The 20,593-nt window shown below is 38.8% G+C and overlaps 1 protein-coding gene across 5 annotated transcripts in view; it reads left to right on the top strand.

The window, feature by feature from the left end:
• The window catches only part of MTUS1 (microtubule associated scaffold protein 1), a 128,773-nt gene that overhangs the window by 46,672 nt on the left and 61,508 nt on the right, over nucleotides 1-20,593 (top strand). For 3 of the 5 annotated variants that reach the window (XM_018069550.2, XM_018069552.2, XM_018069556.2), the window contains 4 exons: nucleotides 9,486-9,653; nucleotides 13,334-13,465; nucleotides 15,476-15,565; nucleotides 16,655-16,702. In XM_018069550.2, coding sequence (XP_017925039.2) covers nucleotides 9,486-9,653; nucleotides 13,334-13,465; nucleotides 15,476-15,565; nucleotides 16,655-16,702 — 438 coding nt within the window. Of the gene's footprint in view, nucleotides 1-9,485; nucleotides 9,654-10,957; nucleotides 11,163-13,333; nucleotides 13,466-15,475; nucleotides 15,566-16,654; nucleotides 16,703-20,593 lie in introns of those variants that run through there. The other 2 variants (XM_018069573.2, XM_018069558.2) reach the window with 2 other exon arrangements.

Genomic DNA, 20,593 nt, shown 5'->3' with positions numbered 1-20,593 from the left:
CCCAAATATAGTTACTGCAAATAATTTTTCAGCTTGTATCATTCCTGCTATCTAGATACCATGTGACTCTTTGAAGTTGGATTGACATGCTGCCAAGAGGAAACAAAATATTTTAAAAGGGAAACATAACTTCCAGGTTCTCTGGACTGAAACAGTCAGGACTTGCCTCAAAATCCTGGAACAGACTGTAAGGGTCTCCATATACTTTCTCATAAAGAAATCTGGAATGCACCAGGGTCTGCAAATAAGGTGTAAAATTTAGTTTCAGCCAGTCTTTTTATGCTTTTCTTTTGCAGGGCAACCAACTTCTTTTATGGATCCTAAAAGCAGGTTCTTCATACACTAACTTATCCAAGATCATTATTTGTCCTTCTTAGTCCAAATTACTTCATCCCTCTTTCTCTTTCTTTAATGCATTCATTTTTTTTTAATTCATTACACTAATTAAAGCCTGTGTTAAAAGTGAACTTAAAACTCACATATTCCCATTCAGAGGTGTGGGAAGGAGAAAACTGATACATAGGTCTCCGTGGAGCATAATGTCTGTAGTTAATAGTATGACACAACATCCCTCTTCTGTCGTGTTCACCCAAGCAACTCCACTGTATAGCTGTATCTCATAACCAGTTCTCTTTTAATTTGTAGTATAAACTGGGGGAAAACTTACACAGTGTATCTAAAAGGACTTTTGTCCAGTTGATGAGTTTGTGAGAATTCAGAAAACAGCATTAGTTGTGAGGGCCTAGAAGCATTTTTCTGATTGCTTGAGTCAGACTTGCTGGTAACGTTTCCAGTCCATTTTGCCTTCACTTCCTGGCTGTCCTCAACAGGAATGGTTTGCTGGAAGCTGCCTGGAGCAATATATATCCTTGTGCCAAATACTGACCTCTAAGCCCCTGCCCCAGATGTTGGTCATTCAGCTACAGAATGGTCAATTCACAATTTGAAGCCTGAAAGAAAACATAAAGTGATGTCATCTGAATTCAGCTTGTCAATTTGACTACATGCACTAGCAGAAAAACTCAATATAACTTTGGCACCTAGTTTCTTTTATTACTTTTCATTAACAAGGAGATAGATGCTGCTTGTGGTTTTGTAAGCCATACATAGGGTTCATCATAAAAATGCCCCTTTGGAATAAAATACTTCCTATTTAGCTTTGTAAGTCAAATTGACTGTGAGAAATGAGTAAAAGTGAAATAATGTATCTGACAATATGGAATCTGTTGCAATGAATGATTTCAAAGCAAATTGGATGATTTACCTCTGGATAATTTGGATGTGGTTCTCTGAGTTTTAGTGGGGCGGAGAAGAAGAGGGGCAGTTGGAAATGTTTGAGGATTAACTTAAATTATTTATATTCCAAAATTCATGGCATTTAATATATTCTACTGGCTTCCAGCTTCCAGAAGGTAGCATTTCATCCTGTCAACTTTGTTTATGGTGCCATCACTGATCATACTTAGGGAATTAAAGTTTTCACCCATGTTCCCAGACTTTTTACAGGCAATTCTGTGACTAGCCCCATTGAAGTTTTAATGTGTTGCACCTGTAGCAAGAAGCATGATTGTACTTACAGAGACTAACAGTCAACATATCGACGCTATCAGAAATGTGGATGTATCTATAAGAATATTCTCCTTTAGGAGGGAGGTGTGCAGTAATTTCCCTGCAGGGGAATTTCTTGGTACCTAGTCATTTACTTGCAAGGACATGCTGGTGTGTCTTAAGTAGCTCTTCACCTGTACTGTTTAGTTCTGAATTCTCTCAGGGTAGAGGTAAAGGAGGAGAGAAATAGGAATAATTATCTTCCAGAAGAAACTTGTATTTGTTTTGGTACAGTGAGGTTCCTCTTTCATCCAAGGAACTCCTGTGACAGAAAACTTCAAAGAGTTGTGGATAACATCATCATCATCATCATGGCTAGGCTTCACGAATGAAGATCTGGGAAGGACTCTACCCACGTTTGTTACAAGCGCACTGGTGGCTAAAAAGGCCAGTACAAGATAGACGGTTGCAAAAGCCACAGCAGAAAGACTCCTTAGGTGGTATATTCTGCAAGATACGATTCTTTCTGCATTGTCTTTTCTCCTCAAGGGTGATCCTGCGTGCTTTCTCAAAGGCATCAGCAGCGTTATAGATGGTGTGTCTCCAGGCCTCCTGATTGGAGGCCAGAGTAGACCAGTTATGGTGATCAATATGGTCAAGGCTGAGATGTTGTTTCAGGGAGTCCTTGTATCTTCTCTTCGGGGCTCCTCTCTTGCAGCAGCCAGTGGCAAGTTCACCATAAAGCAGGATCTTAGGGAGGCGGTGGTCCTTCATCCTTGAGACATGCCCTGCCCAACGCAGCTGTGTTCTCAGCAACGTGGCCTCAATACTTGTGACTGCTGCTTGTTCTAGAACAGATGTATTGGTCACATAATCTGACCAGTGGATGTTTAGGATTGTACGGAGGCAGCGTTGATGGAAGCGTTCTAGGAGATGCAGGTGGTGGCGGTAAATGACCCATGATTCAGATCCATATAACAGAGTAGACAGCACAATGGCTCTGTAAACACTGATCTTTGTACTTTTCTTCAAGTGTTTATTTTGCCACACTCTTCTGTGGAGTTTTCCAACAGCACTATGTGCCTTGATTAACCTGTTGCCTATCTCTCTGTCAATTTTACCATCTGAGGAGATGAGGCTCCTAGGTAATTAAACTGCTGGACTGATTTGAGCTCTAATTTGCCAATGATGATATGGGGATGATGGAAGACTTCCTGAGGTGCAGGTTGATAGAGAACTTCTGTCTTCTTTAAGCTGACTTCCAGCCCAAAGAGCTCCACAGCGTCTGCAAAGCAGGATGTTAAACGCTGCAGAGCTGCTTCTGTGTGGGCAACAAGGGCAGCGTCATCAGCATAAAGCAGCTCCCAGACAAGATGATTTAAGGTTTTAGTGTGGGCCTTCAGTCGCCTTAGGTTGAAAAGGCTTCCATCAGTACGGTATCGAATGTAGATACTGTCCTGATCATCGAGGTTTCCCGTGGCTCTTTGGAGCATCATGCTGAAAAAGATTGTGAATAGGGTTGGTGCGAGAACACAGCCTTGTTTCACACCATTGGTTATCAGAAAGGGCTCAGAAAGTGCATTGCCATATCTGACTTGGCCATGCTGATCCTCATGGAGTGAGATGATCATTTCAAGGAACTTGGGGGGACATCCTAAGCATTCCAAAATCTGCCATAGACCTTTTCTGCTCATAGTATCAAAAGCCTTGGTGAGGTCAACAAAGGTTACATAGAGACCTTTGTTCTGTTCCCTACACTTCTCTTGCAGTTGTCTGAGAACAAATACCAGGTCTGTGGTGCTCCTGTTGGCTCTGAAACCACATTGGCTTTCAGGTAGAATTCCTTCTGCTATAAGGGATATTAGTCTGTTCAAAAGTATTCTTGCCAGGATTTTGCCAGCAATAGAGAGCAGAGTAATACCACGGTAATTTGAGCAGTCTGATTTAATACCTTTCTTCTTATACAAGGTGATGATGACTGCATCATGAAGGTCTGATGGTAGCTCGCCTAGTTCCCAACAGCGTGTCACAAATTTGTGAAATTTAGCATGGAGTGCAAGGCCCCCAGCTGCCTTGCCAGTTTTCACCTCCTGTATGAAACAGCAGGTTTAGGTTAAGGGAGAAACCTTTTCTAGGCCCCTTGCTCCAAGTGGAGCAAGCAGTGCTGTCCTTGAAAAGGCTGCTTGGTCATTCAGGATGCTGCCGAAAGAGACTGTCATCTCCGGTCAGTCTCTGAGGACCAATGTCCTGAACTACCTGCATGCAGGGTTGGGTCTGCGGCTTCCAGAGCACCTTTCACCTGCCGTTTTGACCCTCGCCCGTCACTACAGGGCTTTGCAAATGTGGGTAAGGCCTTTGAGCCTGCGCAATGGATTTTTTAGGTGAGACGCAGTATGTGTGGAACTGGACCCACCCTTTAATCCTAAGGTTCATCTGTCAGGGCCGAGCAAGCTTGGACGCTGACAGCGAGGTCCTCAGGATGTAGGTTTGTTTAGAGTGTCCTTCTCTCAGATGGATGGCCTTACAGGGCTAAGCGAGCTCCATCTGCCTGGGTTTGGGGTTAGAGTTGTCCTTCTCCTAGAATGACTACTCATCCTGCCCATGGACATGAGTATTAAAGCTGCAATTCATCAAACAAATTTCAGAGCCTCACATGAAGGGGTTTGTGGCTTGAAGAGCTGGACAATAATGAAAAGCATAATTGGATGGGGTTGGTAGTCTTCTTTTGCCTCAGCTTCCCTTGTAGTATGTTGATTCAACTTCTTATGCCCAGTATTCCTAAACAGACAGAACTTTCCAATAGCTGTGTTAAAGCTAGTGGTTGGGGTTGGTTTGTTTAAGTCAGGATGTGAACAGCTTACAACAGTCTCCTGGCAAAGCTAGAGCAAGCAAGCTTTGCCACCACTGTGCAGCTGGCCTGGGAAGGTGGTGTAAAGCTACCTGCTGTCCAGAGACTGCCTCTGCCTGGGGTCATAGGAGGTGGCAGCATGACTGTGCAGACATGATCTCTCATGGGGCTTGCTCTAGTTCAGTCTACAAAAGGAAAAGCCTTAACCTGACTAAATCCAGCAGGCAGCATTATGGGCAGATGGCCCTGGAGGTGAGAGATCAGGTGTGAGCTCATACCTGAGGCCAGGGAAGAGATGTTTCTAGGTGCTAGAGAGGTCACATGCAACGGGTTGAGCCTGCGGGAAGATGGGAAAGGGAGGAGTCTCTCTGATTGTGGAAGGGTTTAACTGTGAGGAAGTCTGCCCCATTTCAAAACTGGAGCAGATAGGAAGGGGGAAAAGTGAAGTTGAATGGTAGGCATACATGAGTAACTAGTCTTCTCTCTCTTCCCTTAGCTGAAAATGACCCAATCACTCTTCTGATGATAGGAGCATTTTAAGGAACAAAAAGGATTGTTTTGGTTGTTGGTAACTGCTAATATAATGCTGAAAACTGATGATCAGTTTTCCAGTTTTAGTCCAAGAATATTGAGCTGCAAGAGGAAGAACACAGGAATACCTACCTGCATGGCTGCTGGCACCCTAGTTAAGGTTTTGGCACTAGCTTGCTGCTGGTTCTTGATACCTGTCTAAGATTGTAGAGGAATGGAGAGAATGCTGTGGAAGTCTCCATCAGATGGAGAATGGAGTCTTGCCTGTTCTCTGACCAGCTGTTATCCTCTAAACAAGTAAATCTCTCTTGTAAATATTTGAAGACCCAGCAGTAACTTGACATTCCCTGTTTTTTTCCACGTTTAGGTTGAACAGTTGACCATTACTGGCAACATAACCTAACTGTGTCCTGCCATTTTGGTAGTAATTTGAGACTTTAAAAGGGAGAGATGATTAGAAAGACATTACCTTTAGAATTATGATATATACTGTAACCGCTCTTTGTTCCCTGAAGGAACACCGATATGTGTATAGCATAATATATAGTATAGTTGATATTGCTGGATGGCTGATCAGGCAAACTCGGAAGCTTGCAGCCATCAGAAAACTGTTAGTATTGCTCCTGCTTTACATGTTTAAAATGGCAACCATAAGCACTCTTACCACTACATTAGAATAGTCTGCTGGAAACAATATCAAAGTCCAGTTTGTCTTTCCATTATTTACTTACTCTTTTCAATAAATGCCAAAAACCAGCATGTTTTCTTGAAGGTTTACTCCCCATGGCTTTTAAAGACTTTACCATAGGCTTAAACTGGGCTTTTTCATCATGCTTAAAATTATTTTTTGTAAGCTAAGAAGTTTAGCACTTTTAAGACGGAACCCTTTGTATTTTACATTCTCAGAAAAAAATCTGAAAAGCATAAGGCAAAAATCCAAAATTCAGCATTTTCAAGACATAAGGCAATGTAAGACCAAACCAACTGTTAGTGTTAGCTTTAGGGTTAAACAAAAACAGCAACAACAAAAAGCATCTTTCAAAAAAACTCCTTTTGCACTTCGTCTGCCCAAAGTTTATGTTTGGGAAAGGCTTCCAACCGTTCATTTCTAGGTGTTATGTGGCTCTATGAATGCCAGTTGCTCAGTGCTCAGCTCTAGATATGAAATGTGTTGATGTGGTTTGAAATGGTGGACATGAAATTTCAGAATTTGTGCATGTGTTTTGACTTTACAATCTACCCAGTGTCAACATTCTCTCAATTTGAGTGTTTTAGACTCCAGTGCTATTTAAAGGAAGCCTTAGCTTTAACTTTTTCTAACGACCTATGAGGGATTCATATGAGAGGATTATTATTTTACTAAGGATATTAAAGCTATCTGCAGAGCTTCTTGAAGAATGAGCTTTGTTCTTTGCTTATTTCCATTCCAATACAGGAGATACTTTAACACACTTCAAGTAACATGGTCGTTGCATGGAGACTTTTTTTCTGAAGAATTGCCAACTCATTAGTTCATTGTAGAGGAATGTGGTATTTCTAGTATCCCGCTTCAGTGACTAGATTAAATAACTGATGAAAGCCTGTTACTTTGCTATTGCTTGTTGTCTTTGTAATAATGGTTCACTAAATATCCTGCTTCTGTGCTTGTTTCCAGCACTTTTGTTTATATGCCGTATCTTCCTGCTTCTGTCTTTAAAACCTTTGCATGTAGTTCTGTGTAGCTCCTTTCTTAGGGAAGAAAAGTATTTATTTTATAAAAGTACTTTGTAAAACTATTAGTTGAAGTAACACCTAGAGTAGTTGCTTAATGATCTTGTGTCATGACCTGAAAGAAATTGTCCCTTGAGCAGGGCTTTTGAAAAATGTATTTGAGTGTTTGAGTAATTACTTTAATAGAAGCCTTACAGGAAAATATCAAGCAGCAGAAGAACTAAGGAAAGAGCAAATGTCATCTGTTTGACCTGCTTCTGAAACAACGTCCCAGAGCTTGCTGTGCTCACTGAATGGGTTTGGGTTCACAGCTGGTTCAGAGCACTGTCATACTCCAGCTTTTGCAGAGAAGTTTGGCTGGCTGCAAATCATGTGTAGGGAACATGCAGTACGAGACAAGACTGAGCATTTTTACATATGTGCTTTGACCCTTCTTGAGTGAAAATCCGTGTGAAGGAAACAGGATTTTGTTCCTGTATGTTTAGAACTGGATGAACAAGTCCAACACAGTAGTAATCAAACATGCTGCCTTCATCTTGAATAAGATGCACCTGATAAACTGCATTTGTTCCTCTAGCTACCTTTTGAAATGTAGAAATTTAACTTACTAAGTCATACAACATCAACAGGCAGTGTTTGTACAGCGGCCTTTTTTTTCTTGTTTGCTTTTTGGTTTTGGTTTGTTTGAGGGGTTTTGTGGGTTTTGTTTGGTTTTGGGGGGGATAGTTTTTTTTTTGTTTGGTTTGAGTTTTTTGGGGGGTTTGCACCTTGTTTTGCTGAGAAGCTGTTTAGAAAAGGAACTTCTGAGTGGTCTGAATTACTTATTAATTGATCAACATACCAGAATAATGAAACAAGGTTTTAAAAAACAACGTGGAAAGTTTTATAAAGTTATTAATCTGTTGTATGAAGTTCAGATGTCACAAATATTTTATATTTTTTTTGTCAAACACAAATTATTTCAGATATATTTTCTGGAGTACTGTGTTTTAAGGGTGTTTTCAGTAAGTGTGAGCTTGTGGTTTGTGGTGTTCTCATAGCACAGCAAAGCTTGTATGCTCTTTAGTGAGTTGTGTATATTCAAGCATCCCTTGCAGTAACTTACAAAAGGTCCTGAAATACGGCTGATAATTTGTCTCAGAGGTTTGATAGCAGGCTACAGTAAAGCCATACACAGAATCACAGTTCTGTATAGTAAAGTTACACAAGTAGTAAAAGTGCACCTCCAAAGAGAGATCTGACACAAAGCATGTTTAATGACTCGTTGAAGCTTGTGCGTTATACTCTGTAACCAGTATTACATAATATGCCAATGAAGGTTTAGTATACGTTGTATGTGGGGTTTCTCTTTTGTTACTGAATTGATCTGAACTGAAGAAAATAGCTTGGCCATACCTTTCTTTACCAGTGCTGTTCCTGTTGTTGCATACTTGATGCAGGATGTTTTGAGACAGGTTATCTAATCCTGTCACACCACCTACTGTTGAAAGGCAAACATTGGGTGTGTTCTCGCCTAAAATGTAATGCAGTCCCCTTAGTGTCATGCTTTCGTGTCTTGGTGCAAATTGAAGGTTTCTTGGTCATTAGTATTAAAGGGTGGAGTTCCTGTAGTAAAACCGATGTTGAATAAAGTGGAATTACTAGCTAATTCTGTCATAGTTCAGCAGTATTTTATCTTAAGCAAAATTGAAATGTGGTTTATAGTGACAAGAATAAAGGGAAAGGTATTCCCTTTGTGTAGAAATGTGATTGTTCAAAGCAAAATCTGAAACACTGTAATTGTCTCTTTTTCAAGTAAGATAAACTGTCTGTCAGACTTGAAAATGGCGGTGACATCAGAAATTAAGCTATTTTAGATATATTTCATCATAATAGGTAACAAAATATTTAAAAACTATATAGACCTGTCTTCCTTGTCTGTTTTTATACAAAAATGAAAACCTCCATATTCAGAGGCCTCTATAAAGATTTTGTTGTCAGAGCTGACAAGTGTCAACTCAGAGCTGCCAGGACAAGTCTGTGTATACATAACTTCCTTTGGGCCATTGAAGTTTTAATCTGGGTGTGCACTTTTCAGAAATAAACTAAAAGCTTAATTTGACTAAACTCAAATTTTCTTGTGGAAAGTGTATTTGCTTTGTTAGTAGTGCAAGAGTAAGCTCCTGTCCTGAAGATGGCACACCTTTCTCCTGTATAGATACTTTTCCTGTTTGATTAACTTAGCTGTTGGGCATTTGTATTCAACAAGCTCAAGTGAAAACCGGAATTAGTATAAGAATGTGTCTGCACCAGCTGGCCATTAAGAACTTGGTTGTGGGAGTGCTGTTTAATTAGTTCTGCAGAACTAGTCAGTTTTAAGTATATTATGTGAGTACTCTCATGCTGTCTGTGTTCTTGAAAGGATATGATCTTTTAGAGTGGAATGGGGATGGGAATCTTTGTTTTGAGGGCAAGAAGAAACAAAAGAATCCTTTCTTTGATTGTCTGTGAAGTGGAGGTTTTTTATATTTTTATGGGATCGCCTGTACAGCAAACCATAACACACAGAGATAGGACAATGTAAGAAAGACATTCTTTGGTGTGCAGATGTCTGTCTGGAAGGTCAATGTGTAAAGCTCTTGACTTGGTTCTTAGGAAAATATGATGCTTTAAATCCTTGGAACTGTTTTTCTGCATTTACAGCATTTTTTACCATGTCAATATGAGGTAGATTAAGCCTTTTTATATGGATTTTTACTGTGTAAATATTTTTATTTGTAGGCATATGTGTAAAAGAAGCAATTGTTTAAGCTTCTTTCCAACTCCTTTTGTTCTTCTTTCTCCCTCCTTCTTCCCCCCTAATTGACAGGTATAGGATCTTTGCCAGGAGAGAAGCATGCCTCAGTGAAAAATTCCCCAACCTCCTCTGGTAAATCCCTCACCAAATTCAAAGTGCCTGTCAAAAGATCAGTGCTTGAGAGAACACCTAGCCTCTCCTCAGTCAGCAGCACTCAGAGTGAGCGAAGTCTTTTCAGCAGTAAGTATCTGTGAGGGTTGTGGATTTTAACTGATAGCCAATATCAGCTGCTTGTTGGAAAAAATTGCCTTGGAAGGGAGTCCTGTCTGACAAAGGCCTGTGTTAATTCCTAGAATTAGTTCTAGGACTTACTTTTTTACCTATTAACTGAGAGCTTTCCTTTTTGAGACATGATGTCTGACGAAGCTTTGAGCCTTGGGTTGTGGTTTGATGAGTAGAGGTTTTGGTACAGCTCCTCTTCTGTCCTGAAAGATTACAAAACCAGTGTGTCTTCTTGAGCAAGAGTTTCCTAGTGTTTACATGTAGTGTAATAAGAGGTAATTCTGAACAGAATGGTTTACCTGTCATAACATTTGGAAAAACACATCGCAGGTTTTTTGATACTAAATGTTGTTTTGAACTGGATTATATATGCTTTCGGAGTTTTAATACAAAACGTGTAGATGAAATCAAAACCTGGTAAGTGAAATTCGTTTTAGAAGGTAAAACTTTGCATAGGTAGACTTCTGTAATCTCTAAGGTAACTGCAGCCATTGGTGTATGACCTAACCAAATACATCTTGATTAAAAACAGGGAGAAGAATAATAGAACTAGCTGTGATTTGTAGCTATACAGCAGTTGTAGGAATTTGTGGCAAAAATATGTCAGTAGTATTAGTATTTCCAGCTGTATGTATTCAAATGAGTACATTCAAATATTCTGTTACTGTCATGTCATCTGTTATATCTTGAAGACTGGGCAAAGACCTTTCTTTGTGCCAGATGTCTGCTAAATCAGTCTTCAATGGACTGAAAAAGAGAACCGTGATTTATCACGTCTGTAGTTTATGTATGCGCATATGCATACATACTTTAATAAATTTTCTCCTTGGTTCCCCCCCCCCGTAGTGCCTTCATTAAAAAACTGAGACCAAATATATTCCTTAAAGGTATAAGAGTATGTGTGATAAAATATGCATGTGCATATCGCTCTGTAGTCGGATCGGTTCTGATACTGTGACAGCCATGTTGACTTTTGCTGTTCAGGTTTAGGACTGTAGCTGGAATTGCTAAGCAGCTTTGTCCTCTCTTCGTTTTGCTCCCTCATGTAACAAAGGATGGGGTCATCGCTTTATAACAAAGGAGTGTATTCAGATTAAGCGTCCAAACAGATGACTCCTTATTTAGCCTGATTTGCTAGCTGCTGTAATCTGTTTTGTCCACTGCCTTCAAGCTTACAATTTTTTCCACTCCGATTCACGAAGACCAAGCAAGAGCAGTATGAGAGGTTGAACATGGCTGCAGCTTCCTAGACTTTAAGCTTGCTTTGATCTTTTTAAATGACTATACCAGGAGGACTCCGCAGTTGCACAGAAACTAATTTTTCTCCTATTATTTTTATCAATTCTACACTAACACCACCGACTGACTCAGGAAGCCACTATGATATTACCTTACTGACACTGCTGGTAGTGGGGTCTTACAGCTTTTGTATTGTTCCTTTGTTAGCCACGTTTACTGGGAAAAGAAGTAGGTTGTATTCCTTTTTATTTCTATTTTAAAGCATGCATTTTGTTTTGTGGAGGTTGGTAAATATATGCAATATTTTGATTTGCTGATTTGCTGTGAGATTATTTTTCTTTAGTTGGGATTTATGTCTGATAGTAAGGTTTTGTGAGTGTAAGGACTTTAGATTAAATAGAATTCATATGTTAGTGAAATTTTTATGACCTTAAATCAAATTGGAAAAAATTATGGAGTTTACTTAGTACTCTAATACTAAGTACAGTGCTGTTCTTGTTTTTCATTCTTTCATTTAATCTACTATGCATTAATGTCAGGAAAAAAATTGTATTTGTAAACCTAAAATGTTTTTATTAGCTTGGTGGGGGACACAAAGATAAAAATGGGAGGCTTACACTGTGAATGTCATGAAATTTATGACAAACTTGTGGTCCTGTCAACAATATTAATTCAGCAAAGTCACCTGGTTTGTTTTGCTTAAGGAGTTTACCTTGTATTAACAGAGAAAAAAATTACAGAAGTGTTTCTCTTGCTGTGTCAGCTCAGCCCTTTGTTATAGGATGTCTTTAGACTGGTAATTCCCTGTGGCAGCATTAGGGGTTTTTTTGTCTAATGAGCACTTGAACTTTATGATTTTTTTCTCTAAAATGACTTCCTATTTGAGAAGTTTAGAAATCATGAGGTGTGAAATGCTATTGTTAATAAAAGCATATTTTTCATGCAGTCTGTCAGTTTGAGCATTGAAAAATAGAATTTTTTTTAACAGTAGAGAAATCTCAGTTTTAGTGGAGAGCTGAAAATACTATAATTTGAATGTACTGAAATAGTTAAACTCTGAGGTTAAGAACAAGAATCCAAATTTTAATTGCATTAGAATAATTACAAATAAAAGAAATTGTGTTTCAGAAGTTAAAAAGCTGATCCTAGCAGTTGAGCTTGCATTTCTGAACAGTCAATACTTCACTAAAATTCTTTTAATGACTTGAGTTTTTAAACTCTTTATATCTTAACTGGGGTGAGACCATTTCATATATGTCCATCTTTAATCAGGATTGCAGTAGCTGCTCCTAATCTGTGAATAAACAGCTTTGAATCATATAGTGATCAAACTTTGCAACTCTGCCTTTTGTTTTCCTACCTACATGCAGCCTGGTTAGCTGACTCTGGAGCTTTTAATAGGGCAAAACAGTGCCCTAACTAGTCCTGCTGCAGAAGGCTGCTTGCTTACCCAGAGCGTTACTTCCATGGTGTGCTTCTGATTTACAAGTAGCACACCAGTTTGTAGGCAGTTGTTACCTTCCTGCAGTGAACTCTGAGCAAAAATCCTTAATTTAGCAATTTACAGAAAAAGTTAAGGACTGTCAGGCCTCATGTTTTACCAAAACAAGTTGGTCTTAATCTGATGTTGATCAGGGTCAGATTCCCACAGAATAACTGTGTTACTGATGTGTTATGCAAATTGTTCCTCGTGTACAGATCCTTTTGCAATATTTAGCTTTTGTGCCTTTCGAGGAGCTCCAACTTTCTTTGTCTTTTAAAAAGAAGGTGGCTTCAGTTGCATATGTTTTTATAGGGGAAAGAAGTTCTACCCCTCTTTCTGTGGTTGAAAATGTATTTAGTGGCCAAAACCCATCTTTTTGAAGCAGTTAACTTATGCTTTACGCTAGTACATTTAAAGAGACTAAAATAATCTCAAGACTATATGTTCCATCTTTTGATGAACAGTATTAGACAAACCTTTAAAAATAGCCAGCCTCATTAAAATACTAATCTGATGCAAACCTGATAATACATGCCAGAAACTTTTCCCCTCCTTTTTTTTTTTTCCTTAATGACTAGAGAAAAGAGCAACAGTATGACCAACTATTCCAGAGTGACTTAGTTTTTGCTTGTCTCTGGTAAATGCCATGTTAGCTTCTTATTCTCTGTGTCAGTATACATAATTTTTTTAGTACCCAAAACAATGTGTACTTACTTTAGAAGTACTTTCAGGTTTTTTTCTAGAAAAGTGGAACAATGCTTTCCCGAAATTTCAGGTTTTTGTTTTTCAAGGAAAAATTTCCATTGTGGCAACAAACCCAAATTTCTTTCAAGGTCCTTCAGCCTCTGGTAAGACAGGCTTGGCTTCATCAAACCATTTATGCTTAGAGCAAATTCTTTGTCATTCTGTATTGCAGCTGCAAGTGCCACAGTCATCAAGAATGGAGAATGGCCTTCAAAACCAGCCTGCCAGAATGGCACTTCAGGACCTGTCCCTTTGAAAGCACTGTCAAGACCTAGATTGCACTTGTTGAAGTCAACTCCGAAAGGTACCTGGGTTTGTTGGTAGACGGAGTGAAAGCGCAGTTCCTGCCGTTACAGTACGTTACTGGCAGGCGTCTGCCTCCTGAAGCAGTGTTCAGTAACGGTGGTCTCGGAAAACAGTGCGAGGAAGTAAAATCACATCAGTGATGCTTCAAGTGTTGTAAGACTTCATGGGAAGGTTAAAATGTTCTTTAAATTGTCATAATTGATGGAGGTATTTCAGGGAAATGAAGAGGAGGTCTGCACTGTGGTACAGCAGAGGTTTGCATGGTACAGGGACTAGATGCACCTTGCTACGTGGCAGGTGTCATCACATGGGATTTACATTATTTTAATAAGAGTTCTTTTCTTTCAGAAAGTTCAGGCTCAGATTCTGTGGCTGCTGGTAATGTGCAGGGTAGACCTACCCTGAATTTGTCCTGAAATTGTTCTTGTCCTCATGCAGGCTTTGCATTATCTTCACCCCATTGGGCATAGAAAGGGCCTTGAGGGATGGGGATATTTTTTTGAATAAGGTATTATTAGATGAAGTATCTTCTTTCGTAGATAAGTGGCATTATCCCATCTTTCCAGGGGAAGAGTCTCAGAAACAGCTCAGCTTTTCATGCTGCTTTTTCTTAATATTCCTCTTATTGGCTGAATTGGAAGCTTTAATTTTTGATGGAGATAAGATGACTGTGCTTTATCATCTTGTGCTAAAGAAAACATTAAATGTACTCCTTGGCTTTGTATTAAACATTGTTCTGGTTCCAATTCCTGTTCAAACCAGGAACTCTTGATCAGCCAACAGTGCTTCTTCCACTCAAGCCACAAACACCAGTTGACAACTCATTCTCTAGACAAAATTAAAGACATAATGGGAGCAGATAAACAAGCTTGCTCTGTCTCTTTCCTAAATCCTAGCTATAATCAGCTTGCTTCTGACCATCTTTGTGATGAACTGGTTATTGTAATTGGATAAACCTAATTAAATACTGTACTCCTGCTTTAGACTTAAGCTGGTATCTGACATAACTGAGAATAAGTAAGAGATGCCTGCCAAATGTCATACTGTAGTGACATGCTTTAAAATAGTAAACAGTGAGAAAAAACAGAATTTAGCACAAATCATAAATCACTTTGAAACAAACACAAATCATATGTCTGTCTGACAAGCCGATGCTTTCTGTGGGGGTACAAAACATGCAGCACAGCTATGCATAACTTAACATCATCAGCAACCTGGGTGCTGGAAGCCTGCCTTCAGCACCTGCAGGAGCAGTGTGGTCAAAAGAAGCTGGTATTCCCCCTTCAGTTCAGTGTTATCTGGACCACTGTACTGAGTTTTGGGGCCTTCCCAGTTCAGAAGGGTTGTTTTGAAACTGGAAAGGTCAGCTGGAGACTTAGGAAGATGGTTGAGGTCTCTGTCTGCTGAGGAGAGGTTGAGGGAGTTGAGCTTGTGTAGTCAATGGCTTGAAAAGGACAGCTGTAAGGGTCATGGTGCCAAACTCCTCTCAGTAGCACCAGATGATGTGACAGTGGAAAATGCTCACAAATTTTAGAGTGGGAGATGCATCCTTGCCCAGTCATGCCATAAAGCCTCCCTTCCTGGAGGTTTGTATAGCTCAGCTGGACAAAAGCGTGGTCAGCAGATTTTTGTCTTGGTGGTGAGCCTGCTCTGAGTGGGAGTCTGGATAGCTGGCCTCTGGAGGTCTCTTTCAACCAGTATTTCCTTAGCTGTGTTGTATTAGCTGCTGTTTTGAGACTTAAGTGATTCGATCTTAGTGCTGAAGTGAAATTATTACTAATGTTTTCTCCTGCTTAGAAGCTTTATTAAAACCATCTTTTTATTCCAATATGAGTTCTGGTATAGCAGAGCTAAGTTTAAATATAGGTTAAATGTTCTAGAAGGTGTATCTTCATGTGTTTGAGTAGATTTGTGCATCTTGTACTTAACTGTAAATGTGTAATATTAGATATGTCTTTAATTGGTGACATAGTTCTACTTTAAAGTTCATCTCAACTTTTACTTCTAGGAGCCAAGACCAAATCTGCTTCGCTGAACCAGTGCACACCAAAATCAGCTGGGCCACTGCCCCCAGGAAGGAAAGTCAGTGAGATTAGAGGTAATCAGCTGTTGGGTGAAGTCAGTTTCTCACTTTTTCTTGAATCCCTCTGTATTCAGAAAGAGCAGCTATGCTCTGACTTCAGAGTAATTGAGATAGTCTCCTCATTTTCCTTTCAGTTCATAGTATTGGAGACTGAGTCTGCAAAATGTTCCTTATGTATTTGTTTAAGGGACATTCATTGTCTACTGTCTGCTTGAAACTTGCATCCCATAATGACCAAAAATACAGGATAGTGTCTGTTAAGTGATGTTCTGTCATCTGCTTGTAAGATTGTATGCTCGAAAGACACAAGATAGAAAAATCTAGTCTAAGTTTGGGTTTAAATTAAGCAAGATTCTTGTGAGAGCATAGTGGTCAGCTCTGTTGAGGATATTTACTCTACTTGTATGTTTCTGTATCAACCATTTGTTGTATCTTTAACTTTGAATTGCCATTAGTAATTTCTGCCAGAGTGAATCAGAAGAATAGGTAAGAATCTTCAGGAAGGCTTTGTAAGACAAAATTTTCGCCTTGGGAGCGAAGTTCCATTTGCAAAGCTGAGGTGAGGGAAACAAGTATGGTAGCAGTACAAAGTAGCTTTTTCCTGTTGAAACACCTGTTATAGGATCACATACTATTTGTAAATTCTGAAGAAAGATGGTGTTAAAAGACCTTTTATGAACTCTGCACATGACTTTTGCACTTATACCTAGCAGTCTGAAAGATTGCTTTCATTTAGTATCCTTAAAAATAACGAGGTTCTTAGGTCAATTTTCACATAACTCCAATACAGGTAGGGTGGACTAACTTTTTCGGTGTTTTCATTTGTATCTAACTTGATTGGCAGCACATTTGAGAATGCTGTTAATTTATTACTGCTTTATAAGCATATAGGTGGAAAAAAGTTGCTTTGATGCCAGTATAGATGATAGTTCCTTATTATCTGTAGTCCTCTATGAATAAGTAAAGTAAAACAGTGCTACCTGACTTAAATGAAATATGATAATTGTAATGGAAAATACATGTTTGGCTTAATGAGAAGGCATCCTGTATTTTCTTTACTCTCTTGAAGTGTAATTTTTTTTTTCTCCTTCCTGAACACCGTAGGTTCTCCTGGAAGAAGTGTACACCAAAGCCTATCTTGTTTGGGTCCTGGTGAGTTTTCTGAATGCATTTTTATATTTTCTGTGGTGCAACTCAAATTAGGTTTATACGTTATATTAGTATATTGGTTCTTTTCTTGGAAGAACAGATTTGCAGGGGATAGTTCTGAAACTATCACTGACTCCAGTTTTAAAGGAGGTGGAAAAAGGTGTCTTGAGTTTTGTCTACTTACTGTCTTCAGGCTACCCATGTCTTATAATATGCAGTCTGTGGTATCTGTTACTCTGTTTCCAGTGAAACTTAATGAGGTTTAAATGGTATTAAAAAAAAAAGCATGGAAATGAAACTGGATGTAGTTTTTGCTGTTTAGCCACAGTGAGCTAAGTAATGAATGAATTCATGTGTTGTGGCTTTAAAAAAACAAATAGAAGAATCATGCAGAATCTTTCTTTTCTGGAAGGTTCATTGTAGATAACCTTTTGGTGTGAGCTGTCTCTATGTATCACTGCAGACTACACTTGTATAAGAAGTTGAAATTGTCCAAGGATGTTGATATGTGTGTCTGCTCATATGGCAGGGGGAGGGAATCACAGCTGATTAAATGGCAGATGGTGTTTCAAAATCTGGCAGAGTTTTAAGGACTTCGTGTTGGGTTTGTTTTTGGTGCTTGTGCCAGTCAGGACACCTGGTGCCAATTTCTATCTGCCAGGAGACAGAAAAGTCTTCAGATGATGTTTCTACTTGAAATGATTTCCAGGTCTTTTCAAGAGAGTTGGCAGTCTAATTTAGTTTCCCGAGAATCAGCATGTATTTACTGAATTAAATGCTGCTTGTAATTAATTACTCATTGAAAAGCCCTTTTTGAAAGATACTGAAGATCACTGGAAAGCCCTTTGTCCCCTGAGTGAATAGCAGATGTCTTTCTGAAAGAGATGCTGCAGCCAAGCAGATGTTGTAAATTTGAGTCTGGAATTACTAGGGAAATCAGTACTGACCTGCAACTCTGGTACTGTGGCAGTATGTTTTTAATTTCCTGTAGTCATAACATGAGTTCAATGATTTTGTCTTTTTACTCTCTTGGGTGTCAAATGTGTACATATCAATTGTGGTTGAGTACTTTGATATCTTCTGTTAAGGATCAGGGCTTCTGTCATACATAAAGTGTAAGACTTTGCACAAAGTGCTTGTTCTGTTTGTTGCTTTTATTGATATTTGGCTGAACTAATGTTAGTTTAGGTAACGACTGACACTGCGTTTCAAGAGCTCAAATGTAGTCTGCTGTATAAGGATGTATAGGATGATTCAGCTAGCAACAAAATGTCTTGATCAGCTCAATTGAGGAAACTCACAATAGGCAACAAAATCTGTTTCTGGACTATGAATTAAAAAAGTAAATTCCTCTTATGCTTGCTTACAGTCGTCTCAAAATATAACTTTATTTCCCCCTAAATTTAGTTGTGACACATTCTCTCTATTTTCCATGCAGAAAAGTAGTGCTCCCTCCCCTTTTTACTAGTTTAACATAATTCTGTGATTAATCTTTTCCAACCTAATAAAGCATGTAGCTACATAGCTTTGAAGTGCTGGATATGATGCCTTAAAAACACAGCCATAAACTTCAAATCGGCTGTAATAGTTAGCGATTCTTTAGTAAATGCTCTTTAGCATCATACTTTTGCCAGTAGAATGGCTGTATTTCAGTGTTTGTCTTAATAAACCTGAACTGTTTCCTGTACTGAGTCAGCTTCCAAAATTGGATATGTTAGACTTTGAAGTTACCAAATTTCTAACTTAAACAAAACATTAGTATAATTTACCATTTATGAATGCAGAGTTTTCTGATGGAGTATTTTGCGTTTTTAAGAAAGATTTCCCCTCCCCCCCATCCTCACAATTGCAGATAGTTCTTACAAAATAAAAATATTGTGACTGCTTGGATGTTCTGCAGTACAATGTCTTACATTTGAAGAAAGGACAAATGAGCTTTTTTGAAATGAACTGAAATAATGTCAACCAGTACCATGTAGAATGAGACCCACTATCTTCTTTTTTTTTTCTATTTTCTTTGTGGCTTTGATATTATAGTGGAGCTTTGTTCTAGTGATTGCAGCTAGTATAAAGCTTTTGTTCTTTCATTTCAGTGCCATAGTTAAGTCTATGGATTTTAGCCTTACTCAGTGAAGAGTTCCAACCTCAGTTCTATTTCTTGCCCCTGTGCCCAGGACTAATTTCTTGCAGCAGGACTCTGGTAGTTGATTGCATTAAGGCATTAATTAAATGTCTAGCTCAGTTGTTCACGTTGCTTTTCACACTTAAAGGATGGAAAAATAGCAGGCTTTTCTAGATGTGGCGTCTGTTCTCTGACTACTGGTGCTCTTTCTCCATTTTCCATTCATTTACAGCAGTGGTGCAAAGCCAGAATCTGCTTGACAAAGCAAGCCACAACACACTGTTAGTGTGCCTGTAAAATTGGAGAGACGTGTTTATTTGCAGCTGTTCATTTCTTGTTAGTGTTAAAACATTCACAAGGTGTATCTTTCATGGATGATGTTCAGTGCATTGAATAAGTTTTACAAGTTCTGTGGTGTATTTCTTCAGCGCTGGCTTTAAAGCTAAGGCAAATTTAACTTCTTGGGAATAATATGTTTTATTATACTTTTTAACTTGCTAACTTCAAGTAAGACTGTTCATGTGCACTTACCATAATGTCTTAATTAATGTAAATATGAATAAAAACGTTACCTCTTGTGGGATGGAATTTTGAACTGATGCAAAACTGCTTCTAAAAATGAGTAGAAGTTAGTGCTGTTTCCTTTGTCTCTGCAGCCCTCCCTGTAGAAAAAGAGGTCTATGTCTAATACCTGTGCAGTATATTACAGTGTAGTGTGGGTGAATGCAGTGGGTATTCATGTCTCATGTCTCTGTTGACTGAGTGTTAAGGATAAGTTACAATACAGTAATCTCTCAAACTACGTAAGCCAAGCAAAAGCAAATATCCTGTTTGGCAATTCTGAAGGTAAAGCAATCATTTTGGGAATAAAGCATGTAAATATTTATTGGAGGACTTGTCCTGTTGTTCCATGACCCTGAAAGGGATCTATGGTGTGTTATGGATAACAGGTTCCACTTATGTGTGGGACACAAGACTGTTATCAGGACAGGTAGGACAACTGCTGGATACATGTGTAAGGTGTTATTAAATATGTTGTATCTTCTCATACTGTGACGGATTATGCAGAGTGGAATCAGTTACTAAAGGCTATAGTAGCCATGAAAACCAAAGAAGCTTTATCAAGAAATGGTATATGCTCTGTCATGGTATTCTGTTTCCTCACTCTCATAAAGAAAGGCTGTTTTTGTTCAATAATTTGTGAGAAAATATAACACTGGGAGAGGGAATAAATTCAATCAGGAGGCTTATTGCAAAAGTGAGTAGTTGTGCCAGTCAAGGTTAAATGAAAAAATAAGATATAAATGTGACAGACCATGAAGCTGTCTCTTAGAACAGGTTGTTAAAGGTGCGTGCTGGCTCCTCACTCAAACTCTCATACTGGGATAGGATGCTTTTACTAACAAAGTACTCTGGTTCAAACAGAAGTTGGAGGCATACATTAAGGTTTGTTTTATACTCCTTTCTTTCATGCCCTCAGTCATCCCTGCTGAAACTCAGAGGAAAGAGTTCTTATATTGTAGATTCTTGGATAGAATAGGTTACCTTCAAAATACTTGCACTTTCCATGTCTGGAAGACACAGGATTAATGTTCATCACACTGTGCTTATGCTTTAACAACAGCAAAAAAGACTTCATATTTTAAAATTATACATGATACTATGACAAAATCTGTAAACTTTCTTTAAAAATTGGGAAGACTGTTCTGAGAGCTGATGAGCATCATTAGGAATGCCAAATACTTAGGTCTTCAGTGAATTCTTTCATCTAG

Source organism: Manacus vitellinus, unplaced genomic scaffold (assembly GCF_001715985.3).
Source record: "Manacus vitellinus isolate BGI_N305 unplaced genomic scaffold, ASM171598v3 scaffold_0_pilon, whole genome shotgun sequence".
In the NCBI taxonomy this organism is placed as follows: Eukaryota; Metazoa; Chordata; class Aves; order Passeriformes; family Pipridae; genus Manacus; species Manacus vitellinus.
The sequence above is the reverse complement of the archived record's forward strand: the minus strand, read 5'-3'. Positions and strand labels throughout refer to the sequence as shown.